Genomic DNA, 11,610 nt, shown 5'->3' on the forward strand with positions numbered 1-11,610 from the left:
GACACACTTGGTCCAGCCAGCCGGACAGTGCCTCAGGCCGCTCTGCACCAGCTCCCGAGCAAGCCTGCATCCCGTTTCCAGAGGGTTAAAAATAATGCGTTCGCTGAGACACAATAAAGGAGCAGCATTTTCATATTTTTCTAAGCTCTTAAAGCACTTCAAATAGCATTGCTTTAAGTTGTGGTCAGTGAGAATTACCAGCATCCAAGGGTGCTGAACATTCAGGAGAAGGCACAGACCCTCTGTCTTTAAAATGCAAGGAGACCTGGCCTGCATGATAAAGTCTCTAGAAAGCAACAAACAACAACAACAACATTTAAATAGGACCTGGGCAGCTTTGCCCCTCAAACATTTGAGAGAATATTTGTTTGATGACCAAAGCTTGGGTGGGGGGGGGTCTAGACTGTCCTTTAAAACTTAAGTTGGTTTTAACTGAAGCACCTACCATTCTGGAGAAAGGGAAGGGGGAACAGCGCGCCCTGCACAAGGCAGGGGGTAACTGGTGTTATCCTAAGGAGCGTGCCTCCTCCCTCCCGCCCACCTTTGTCTCAGGAAAGATTTTTTTTTTTTTTTAACTCAAAGGCTTCAGGTGAAAATAAGGCAACTGCAGCAACAGAAAAAAAAATTTAGTCTTTTTTAGGGTTAAACATCAGAAGACAAGCTTGCGCTGCTTTGGCCAATCAGATACGCCCCTGCCAGCTATAATATAGCACCGAGGGCAGCCTGTCTCGCAAGCTCTCCAGGCTTGCTACCATTTAAAATCAGACTCTTTTTGTCTTTTGATTGCTGTCTCCAGCCCCAACTCCGATGTGTTCCGTTATCGGCGACCAGCAGCCTGCCGTTCCAGCCCCCGTCTGGGTGGGGACCGGCGGCCAGTCTCCCGCAGCACCGGCCGGCGAGGTAATATAGAAAGAGAAAGAGCCAGGCAGAGAGCGAGGGAGCCAGCAGCAAGCCGAGAGAGGAAGGGAGAGCGCAAGCCCGAGCGCACAGGCAGACACTCGCACTCGCGCGCACGGACCCGCACGGGGACAGCGTGGAAGGCACTGGGCTCCGCGGCCGAGATGCTGCTGCTGGCGAGATGTCTGGTGGTGCTTCTCTTCTCCGCACTGCTGATGTGCCCGGGGCTGGCGTGCGGACCCGGCAGGGGATTTGGGAAGAGGCGGCACCCCAAAAAGCTGACCCCTTTAGCCTACAAGCAGTTTATCCCCAACGTGGCTGAGAAGACCCTAGGGGCCAGTGGAAGATACGAAGGGAAGATCTCGAGAAACTCCGAGCGTTTTAAGGAACTCACCCCCAATTACAACCCCGACATCATATTTAAGGATGAAGAAAACACGGGAGCAGACCGGCTGATGACTCAGGTAGAAACCCAGCGCCGCGGCGTGGAATGTGCTGCTTTCCCGGGGGGCTGTGTGTAACCAGCCACTCCACCACTGAGTCTGTTTGCTCTTCAGGCAGATAGCAAGGCGACTTCACCCTCTCCCTCCCCACCCACCTGCCTACCTACCATCCCTTCCTCTTCTTGGAGGGGAAGGGAGGTGAGGGGTCCAGCCGGAGAAGTTTAGGGTCGGGGTGGGGGTCAGGATGGCAGGTGTGGTCCACCCATGGCCCTGATTTGCTCTGTCCTGCTGGGATGGCCTTCCCATCCTGCCCCAGCTCTGGCTTGTAACTTGGGGAGACCTTCACAATGGGGGCATCTGCCCCTCCAGAGGTGGGAATGGAAATGGTGGGAGGGGGGCAGAAATCCCCCCATAAACATCAAGTGGCTTCCAGGTCACTGTACCAATGCAGCCTTGGGCATGAGACAGGGGCGCTGACACGTTCCCCTTCTCCACCCCCACCCCGCTGCCCCCCACCCAAGACGCTCAGTGGGAAAAGCCAGGAGGCAGTGCTGACAAAAGGCAGGGGCTCCCAAGGCGCCGCCTGGTCCCTGAGAGTCTCACGCAGCTCCGCTGCCATTGCGCCCGGGGCAGTGGTGCCCATCAGAGTGTGAATGTATTGATATTTCTTTAAGGATGCGCTTCCATTCTCCCAAGCCCGCGGTCCTTGAGGGGAGGGACTTAGAACTTGCTGGCATTGCATCACTCCGGTCAACCTGCAGGCACTGGAGTGAGGAGCGACTAGATATTAGCGGGAGGGGGCTAGAACGGAAAACCAAAGCCAAGCACGCACCCCCTCCCTCCCCACCGCTGCTTGAGACTTCTGGCTGCCAGTCTCCCCGCCAACGGTAGACTTTCTGAAACTCCAGGCACGTATAACTGAGCTAGAAATGGACTTCCTGGCAAATATAGGTCAACATCCTTTTTATTGCCCTATTAAAATATCCAAGTCCTACCTTTCGGGCTAGGAGCGCACCACAGCTGACGGAGCAGCGGCGGTGGGGCGCAAGTACAGGGGAGGGTGGGCGGGGATGGCATGGCGGGGAGGGGAGCCCCCTCCGGGCCGCTCGCTTCCCAGCCCCATTCGGGCGGCGAGGCCGGAGGGAGGAAGGAGAGGGGCAGCCGGCCGGAGCTGACGGAAGGGGCTGGAGGGAGCCAAGGAGAGGGTCCTTACCCGCCCCCCCCCCGCGTTCGCATCTGCTCGCGACCACCTTAAATCTGGTCCGCGAGTGTGGACGCGCGCGCCGGTGCCCGAGAGCTGCGCGAGCCACAATGAACTCCGCGCAGGCCGCGGGGCGCCGGGGGCGCGGCCGGCGGCGGGGAGTTCTCCGACCTGGGTCACCTCGCTCCCCGCGGGAGGGAGGCGGCCTTCCCGGGGTCCCCTGGAACAGGGGAAGAGGGAGGCGAGGCCGGGGAAGGCGGCGGGGCGGGGGGCGGCGGAGGTCCCAGAGCCGCGGGGTCGGCGTGCGCGCGGGGCTGCGGCGCGGGGCCGACGCCCGAGAAGGGCCCCCGGGCCCAGGCACAGGTTGCAGAGCGGCGAGCGCGCGGAGCCGCGCACCCGGGCGGCCGCACCTCGGCGCCCCTTGCTCCGGGGTTAGCGGTCCCCGCGGCCGGGGCTCCGACGGCTCCGGGAAGCTCGGGCTCGGCGGGGGCGCCGCGCGGGCTCCGCCGCGTTCCCGGGCCCTCGCGCCTGGCGCCCCCGCCGAGCCCCCGGCCCCGGTGCCCCTTCGGGCGGCCCGCGGGGACCCACGGCCCAGCGGCCCCGCGCCGGCCACTGTCGCCGCCGCGCGCGTTGGCAGCATTTGAACTTCTGACCTTCTGTCAACTTCCCTCCGACTAACGAAACGAAAACAAATACTTTTTTTTCCTTGGGCAGTGGCCATTCCCGTTCCCAGCACAAAAGGACGGGGGAGGGGCAGCCACCGTGGGGGTGGGGTGGGGAGAGCCAGGCCAGGATTGTATCACGCACCCCACAGATGTCCCCTGAAAACGCGGGTGGCTGGCGGGGCGTGCTGGCAGGCGCCCTTCGGGGTCTCCTCTCCCGCCCTTGCTTCTCCCCGGATCTAAGGGTTGGGGCGGGGGCGGGCGACGGGCGGTGAGGGGCAGGGCCAGGGGTGGACGGGTGAAGCCGGGCCGCCTCCCCGGCCCCAGGAGCTTAGCGCTGCTCCGGGACTGTTCTCCCGCTGGCCCCGCATTTAGGACGGCCAGCTAGATTCTGGTCTCAGGTGCGTGTGTCCCCGCTCCCCGGGCTGGCCGGCCCTCCGCGTCTCTGTATGTCTCCGTGTCTCTAACGTGACTGCCGCCCAAGTCCCTCAACCATGGCGAGACCGTCCCCGGTGGAACTTTCAGAGCAGTTCTGGAACGCATGAGCTCCTGGTTAATATTAACTCAGAGAGGGGGAAGCGCAGACAGACACGCTCGCCCCGCAGGCGCGGGTGCCAGGCGCGGGTGCGGCGGCCGGGGGCTCCGGGGGCAGGAGGCCGCCGCTGGGGCAGGGCCTGAGGGCCGCAGGAGGGACAGCCCGGGACGCCACGCCGAGCAGATTTCTGTGTGCGTGGCGGCCCGGCCCTGGCGCTCAGGTGTGGTTCGAGGAGGGTGTTCCTGGTTGGATAGGAGGGGTCTGTTTTCCCGGAGTGGGGGTAGGGGGATGGAGACAGGTGTGTGGGGAATGGGGGGGGGTCTCTTTTGAAGTTGGGACACCCCTCCCCCCGCACTGGGAAAGCCAGGCGGCCGTTGGCGGTGACAGTCCCTGCTCGGGCTTCTGGGCACGGGGCGGCCGCGAAGACTGGGGAGGTGGCGGGGGCTCAGGCGGTGGGGACCACCTTGGCCTCCGCCGACACAAAGCCCGGCCCCGCGGCCCCGCTAGGCTTTACGGTGGCTGCACAGAGCCGGGCTTGATTCGCGGCACACGACCCAGGGAATTGCTAACCGGCCTGGACTTCCCGGCTTTGCTTGCGCCTCTCCGGCCGGCGGGTGCACAGCGTCCTGCAGGTGCGGGCCGAGGCCGTGCCACGCCTTGGGGAGCCGGCGGAGGGCGCGTGGGCAACGGGGCACCGCTTGGGCCTGGCTCGGCCTGCGGCTCCTAGCCCGGGGCCCTCCACCTCGTGCCCAAGTGGCGCAGCTCCGGGCACCGGGGGCTGGAACGTGGCCTCCTGGCCCTGCCCTCCCCTCACCAGCTGCCCCGTGGGAAGCCGCGGAAGCTTCACCTGACCCCCAAAACAAGGGGGCCGAGGTGGCGTGGGGCTCGGGATGCGGGCTGTGTGCGTGTGCGCGTTGGTGGTGTGCGCGTGCGCAGCCGGCCTCCAGCCCGGCTCTACGCTGACCCTGGTTTACTGATTGATTTTCATGTAAAACGCGTTCAATCCTCAAGATGACCTCACTCAAACTCTGCCCTTCCGACTTTTTTTTTTAATTTAAAGAAAACTGCTGGCAGGCAGGCCCAGGAACCATGCCAGCGCTGACCTGTTAGCAGGGCCGCCCCGTAGCCCCCTGCCCCCCCCCATTTGTTGTATGTTTAACTCTACAACCCTATTACTGGTTTTTACTGCTGTCCAACACGCAGGACTTTTCCTGTTGCGCAATCTTCACATCCCCGCAAAGCGCGGACAGCCTACTTGCGAGAGCTCCCCGCCGGCTCGGTAGGAAAACAGTCCCCTCTTCCTCCCACCCCGCTTGCCAGGTTCCAAAGCCGAGCATGCGCTGCCTGACGGAGATCGGCCCTCCCCTCTGCGGGAGGTCAACTTGAAATTGCCCCTCGTGCCCTGGGTCGGCCTCCCCTGGGGATGCCCCTTCGTGATTCTGCCACCATTTCCCCTTGTTTGAATCCCACACCTCACCGTCAGAGTAAACGCCCGGGTAGTGAGTTAGTACACACACGCACGCACACACACACTTGCCATGGCTCTGTTTTCTTGCATCCTTCTCTGAATGTGACCCGAGAATCAGGCGGGGGCTCCCCAACCCCAAGTTCCACTTCGCCCTGGTGTGTGTCCTGCCCATTCAGTGTTCCTTCACTCCCACGGCACAGGCAGCTTCCTTGTGGGTGCGTGGGGCGGGGGGGACTCTCCAGGGGCTCTGAGGCCTTGGGCCTCTCTGCCTCCCCATCCCCCACTCTTCACGCCCCGCCCCCTCCCTCCACCTCTTAAGTTTGCTCTTCAAACTTGCAGGACGCCATTCTGCTCTGGGGCCAAGAAAACAAGAGGGGGGAAGGGAACAGGTTAAGGAAAACAAGAGACACAATCAGACCACAGAAAAGCCAGAGAAAAGAGGTCTATGGAGAAGAGGAATGTGGCTGTCCAGATAAAGAATGTTTGTCCTCAGGCCTGGCCCGCATTGAAAATTATAACTCACCTGCTTGCCTTTCACTTCGGGCCCCTCCCGCCCCTTCGGTGTGGCTGTCAGCTTCCCACCTCCCTCTCGCCCTGTGGCTGGATCTAGGACTCAGAGAGGCACAGGGTAAGAGGGAGGGTCCAGAGATAACCCAAGGCTTTTCACTCTTTACGAAGCCTACCGCCTGTGTTCTGCAAAGTCGCACCCTGGGCCTCTCTCCGGCCTCCTGGTGAGGGAGTTAGGCCAGGCACAGGGTGGAGCCTTGCACAGGTGTGGAGAGATGGGGCCACGGAAAAGGATGGGGGGAGTAGAGGGCATCGTGGTGGAGGAGTGAGCCATTCCCCGGGGACGGGGGTTGCCTCGCAGGCCCTGCAGTTACTGTCTGAGACACACGCACTTTACTTGTCTCAAAAAGATGTCATCTCCTTCTCAGGCCACGGGAGGGGCTCTGCTAGGTCGGATTTTGGAGAAAGGCCCTCAGTTCATCCGCCAGAGGACTGGCTCCTCCAGCAGGCGCCACCCACTGCTCGCACCTCGCTGCACCTCCACGGAGCCGGCTGGGCGCCCTCCAGGCCCGGTCCCCCTACTCGTCCACAGAGCCCTGACCCTTAGGGACTGGGCCGGGCAGCCGAGGCAGGGGCAGGGAGGGGTGGCAGGCTTAGTGCTAACGTCTGCGGGGGGGGGGGGGCCTTCTCTCTGCAGAGGTGTAAAGACAAGCTGAACGCCTTGGCCATCTCGGTGATGAACCAGTGGCCCGGCGTGAAGCTGCGGGTGACCGAGGGCTGGGACGAAGACGGCCACCACTCAGAGGAGTCGCTGCACTACGAGGGCCGTGCAGTGGACATCACCACGTCAGACCGCGACCGAAGCAAGTACGGCATGCTGGCGCGCCTGGCCGTGGAGGCTGGCTTCGACTGGGTGTACTACGAGTCCAAAGCGCACATCCACTGCTCCGTGAAAGCAGGTGAGGCAGCAGCCCAGCCTTCCCCCTGGCCCCCACCCCGTGCCCACGAAGCCCCTCGACACCCCCCCCAGCAGCTGCAGATCTGCCCGAGAGACATCTCCATGGCGCCCTGCAGTAGGAGTCAAGGGAAAGAGACAAATGTGTGTGGGGTAGGGGGAGGCAGGAGGGGCAGGAGGGGCAGGGAGGGAGGGAATTCGCATCTCTGGTGTGGGAACATGGCCTGTAGAGGAATTGCCCCCACCTTTGAGGCCACAGAAGCCGAGGTGCCCCGAGCCCGGATGCAGAGGGCATATGACTTCCCGAGCCTCCCCCCCAACCCCGCTTCCGGAGCCCCCACTGCAGGTGGCGGCGACAGGGAAGATGGGGGAGGGAACGTTCCTGGTGCACTGGTAGCCAGGTCTGGCCTAGATTCTTCCTCTCATTGAAGGCTTAAGAATCAGCCAGCCCCCGCTCGACCCTCAGCACAGGAGGCTCTGCGCAGGGGGTAGGCCCCTGGTCCTCTCTCCTCCCCGCTGAGCGTCTGTGGACACCAAACTAACTTAACTCGCTGCCTAAGCCTTTGGGGAGAGGCCTGGTGGGAGGTAATGAACGCAGTGGTTACCGCTTCCAACATCTGGAGGCCACGGGCCCAGAAGCCTTGTCCTTGTCAGGAGCCAGCTGGGTTGCCCTGAGCCGCAGACGGGGCCAGGAGCGCCAATGGGAGTCTGCAGCTGCAGGCGGCCCATCCGTGTGCTGGGGACTTCCCTGGGCCTACAACGCCACACGCTGTCGCTGGCGAGGAACAGCCATGCCAGGAAGGCGCTGTGCCCACGGCAGAGATCCCAACTCCGAGGCTATTTATGCCGACCTCTCCGTCTCCACGCAGCAGCGGCTGCGTTTAGCGCAACAGCTCACAGTGAATTTCGGAGGAACTGTGTCTTCCCCGCAGCCGCCCCCCCCCCAGTGTTGCCTATCTGTCTCCTAAACGGTATTTTAGTAGCATGTGTTAGTAGAAAAACACTTTCAAGGTGTCAAGACACACTTCGTAGGGAAGGAAAATAGTGGCTTCTTATCACAACAGAAAGAAAAGGTGTGGAAGGGGCGGTGCGGGCGGTTGTGCTGCGCTTATAGCCCGAGAAAGGGAGGACCGGCAGGCGTCGCCCCCACTTGGAAGGGCTCCGCGGCGGGAGGCCCGGGGCGCGCCCTTCCCGGGACCCCGCGGTTGCGCTGGTGGGTGCGTGCGGCCCCCTCCTGGGCCAACCCTGCCCCCGGGGTCCCCCTGGCGGGGGTCCCTAGAGGTCTCCTCGCAAGTGAGCAGCGGTAATCCCGCGCCAGGATTCCGCCCGGGGAGGGCAGACCCCCGGGGCGCGGAGAGCCGCTCATTGGCATTCTGCGCACAGGGGCCGGGGCGCGGTGCGTTGCGTGTCAAGCAGGGTCGTGCGACTCGACGACTAGGGCTCGCCTGCGCCCCAGGTCGCATTCCGGGGGGCGACGGCGGGCCTCCAACGGCCAGGCCCGCACTTCATGCCGCAGAAACCGATGAGAAGATTAAAAACCCTCTGTAATTCCAGCAGGAAGATTCTTTCTCGCGATCTCTATTTGCAAAAAGCATGATCCCGGAGATTGGAATGCAAAGAAGACCGGGCTCTCTCCGCCCCTCCTCCGCGGCCCCCTGCTCGCCACCCCGGCTCCGATCATTGTCCTCGGGACAGTGAGCCTCAGAGAGCGACAGAGGGCTCGGGAAAGCGGGTAGTCAAGGGGCCTTGAGAACCCGGCCGCTTCCAGTGCTTGGAGCAGGCCCCGCCATTTAAAATTCAAATACACATCTTGAGTGCTTGGAAGAGGCCTGGCTGTGCAAATAGAGCTTGTGAGGCCCGGGCTTCTGGAGAGCCCGCGTGTGAATCGCAGGGGAGCTTGGGGGGGGGGGGTGCACCTGAGCAAATAGGGAGGGGGCGGCTGAGAAAGGGGAGGGGGGAAATGGAAGTGGCCCCTCTTCCAAGTGTCCCCCATTTATTGCGGAGATCACAGTGACAATGCTGGGCCCTTTATTGGATTTTAATTAGAAAATCTAAACAAGGCCCGGATTTTCACACCTCGGCCGATTCCCTGGAATGTTTGTCCAGTTGCTACAACTACTATAGCTATTTTTCGCTCCCGCCCCCCCCCCAAGTCCCCTGCAACCGGCCGGCACCAAGGCCCCCGGCTGGGCTGGGCGCTGGGGGAGGGCAGCCGGGGGTCCCCGCCGCGCAGCCCGGCTGCCCGGCGCACGAGGGGGCGCCGCACCCCGCGCCGGGGGCGGGAAGGAAGGAGGTGCACCCCGGCGCCCGAGGGAGCTCAAGGAGGCTTCCTGAAGAATCTAAGTGCAGAGCAAATAACCTGCGAATTCAGGGCGAGGTTGGGTGTGTGCTGAGCCGGGGGATGGGGTGGGAGGAAGGCGGAAGGAAAGGAGTGTAACCGGCCTCCCGCCGGAGACGCCAGCCAACCTTTGTCACAGCCAGTCCAATCCTGAGAGGGTCGTTAAGGAACGTATCTGCATATGAATTTTGTCACCGAGACGGTGGGGCTGAGGGAGAGAGGTCTGCGCTGAAGGAGAGGGGACTGTCTCCTCGGATCTGCGCGTGTCCCGAGTCTGGTGCGCGGGAGGGCAGGCGTGCGCCCTCTGCCCCACTTGTGCGTCCTTGTGGGCGCTCACCACCCTGTCCCCTCTTCTCTCCCTTCTCCAAACCCGCAGAGAATTCAGTGGCGGCCAAATCCGGCGGCTGCTTCCCGGGCTCGGCCACGGTGCACCTGGAGCAGGGCGGCACCAAGCTGGTGAAAGACCTGCGCCCCGGGGACCGCGTGCTGGCGGCCGACGACCAGGGCCGACTGCTCTACAGCGACTTCCTCACCTTCCTGGACCGCGACGATGGTGCCAAGAAGGTCTTCTACGTGATCGAGACGCGGGAGCCGCGCGAGCGCTTGCTGCTCACCGCCGCGCACCTGCTCTTCGTAGCGCCGCACAACGACTCGGCGGCCGCGGAGCGGGAGGCGCCGTCGGGCGCGGGGCCGCCGCCGGGGGGCGCGCCGGGGCGCCGGGCGCTGTTCGCCAGCCGCGTGCGCCCGGGCCAGCGCGTGTACGTGGTGGCCGAGCGCGGCGGGGATCGCCGGCTCTTGCAGGCCGCCGTGCACAGCGTGACGCTGCGCGAGGAGGCCACGGGCGCCTACGCGCCGCTCACGGCGCAGGGCACCATCCTCATCAACCGGGTGCTGGCGTCGTGCTACGCAGTCATCGAGGAGCACGGCTGGGCGCACCGGGCCTTCGCGCCCTTCCGCCTGGCGCACGCGCTCCTGGCCGTGCTGGCTCCCGCGCGCACGGACCGCGGCGGCTACGGCGGCGGCGGGGGCGGCGGCCGCCTGCCCGCGCCCGCGCCAGGTGCGCCTGATGCGCCAGGTGCGGCCGACGCGCCAGGTGCCGTGGGCATCCACTGGTACTCGCAGCTGCTCTACCAAATAGGCACCTGGCTGTTGGACAGCGAGGCCCTGCATCCGCTGGGCATGGCGGTCAAGTCTAGCTGAAGGCCGGGGAGCCGGGGAGGGCGCGGGGCGGGGCGGGGGTGGCGGGAGGGAGCGACGGCAAGGAACGGCAAAGACACACGGAAAAGCGCACGGAATGAGACTTTAATTATAATAATAATTAATAATAATAATAAAGTAGGACAGTCCAAAGTAGACTATAAGGAAACAGAGACCCCGGGAAGTTTTGTCGTTGTGTTTAGTTTATATATATATTTTTGAATTTTTTGGTTGTTTTATTTTGGTTATTTTTTTCACCTCTCCTGGCTATTTATTTGTTTGGTATGAATAGATGTTTTAAATAATATGAACCGGACCTTCAAGAGCCTTAAATAGTTTGTTTCTTGGATAATTTATTATTATCATGTGAACTCTACTCACAGGGGGAAAGATTATTTTGTGAGGCCAAGCGACCTGCTCAGAGTCTATTTTTCTACATGCCCCTCGCCCTGACTTTCAGAAAGCGAAACTCTGCGCTCTGCATTCCTCGTTCGCCACGCGCCTGCTTCTTGGCAAGTGTAAACTAAAACATGCTTCACGGGGGTCCACAAAGTATATTTTTATACACAGAATTGTAAATTAGATTTTTTGAGAGATCAATACTTAACTGAATTACATTTCATTTTTGAAATAGTGTAAAATATGAAAATATATTATTTTAATTTAACTAGTTTCCAGTGTAACACCTCCCGCACGTCTTCATGGGTTACTGTTTGCTCCGTCATCACCATTTTGGCCACATTCTTGGAAGTCAAGACTGTTACACACACACGCACACACACACACCTTTTTTTTTTGGACAAACTGGAAGAACTCTTATTTTTAACTTCAAAGAATTTATTAGAAAATAATATTTTTTAAAAGCACACATAGTGAGGAGCCCACGAGGATGGAGCCCGTAGTTTGTACAGAGAAAAACAAAGGATGTTTTTGCATTAATAAATTGAGAAATAACTGCTGTAAATTTACTAAAATGTATTTTTGAATATTTTGTAATAGTTTTATAGAAATAAAATGTGCCACGCACAGACTGGTTAGTATATAAGAACTAAGAATTCCTGTCGCAGCCCCGTTTTCTTTTCTGTTTTGGCTTCTTTGTTTGGGAAACCCGGTGCTGACAGGAGCGCCCAGCGTTTTATTTAGACGTGTTGCTTATACTGTGAATTCAGATCAGCTCAAGTAGGAAACCAAAGTAGGGAACCAAACCAGCTTGTTGATTTCCATCACTGGAGAAACCTCAGCTCTGTGTGTTTGTCGTGTGAGCGTCCTCGTGCACGTTACAGGCCGGGGTGCTGTGTGCAGGTGCCGTTCCGCTGCCACCCCCCCGGCCCTTAACCAGCGCAGCCCAACGCCAAGGCCCGGCGGAGGAGGGCTGCGGGCACCCACCCAGAACTCTTTTCCTGTGCT

The 11,610-nt window shown here is 61.0% G+C and overlaps 1 protein-coding gene across 1 annotated transcript; it reads left to right on the forward strand.

Annotated features, from left to right (window-relative positions):
- Window positions 1–755: 755 nt before the first annotated feature.
- SHH (sonic hedgehog signaling molecule) lies at window positions 756–10,232 on the forward strand. Its single transcript, XM_045792232.2, has 3 exons — window positions 756–1,361; window positions 6,411–6,672; window positions 9,383–10,232. Exons 1-3 carry the CDS (start codon window positions 1,062–1,064, stop codon window positions 10,204–10,206), a joined length of 1,386 nt encoding a protein of 461 aa, XP_045648188.2. The 5' UTR covers window positions 756–1,061; the 3' UTR covers window positions 10,207–10,232.
- The last annotated feature ends 1,378 nt before the right edge of the window (window positions 10,233–11,610 follow it).

The sequence above is a fragment of the Ursus americanus genome, chromosome 3 (genome assembly GCF_024610735.1).
Source record: "Ursus americanus isolate L20-20 chromosome 3, mUrsAme1.1.p, whole genome shotgun sequence".
Taxonomy (NCBI): Eukaryota; Metazoa; Chordata; class Mammalia; order Carnivora; family Ursidae; genus Ursus; species Ursus americanus.

What these genes read in the sequence shown, in the direction of transcription:
- SHH (XM_045792232.2), top strand. Translation starts at nt 1,062, where the DNA reads ATGCTGCTGCTGGCGAGATGTCTGGTGGTGCTTCTCTTCTCCGCACTG. An exon ending in CAGACCGGCTGATGACTCAG is followed by an intron (nt 1,362 to 6,410) that starts GTAGAAACCCAG and finishes TTCTCTCTGCAG; the next exon opens with AGGTGTAAAGACAAGCTGAA. An exon ending in CCACTGCTCCGTGAAAGCAG is followed by an intron (nt 6,673 to 9,382) that starts GTGAGGCAGCAG and finishes CCAAACCCGCAG; the next exon opens with AGAATTCAGTGGCGGCCAAA.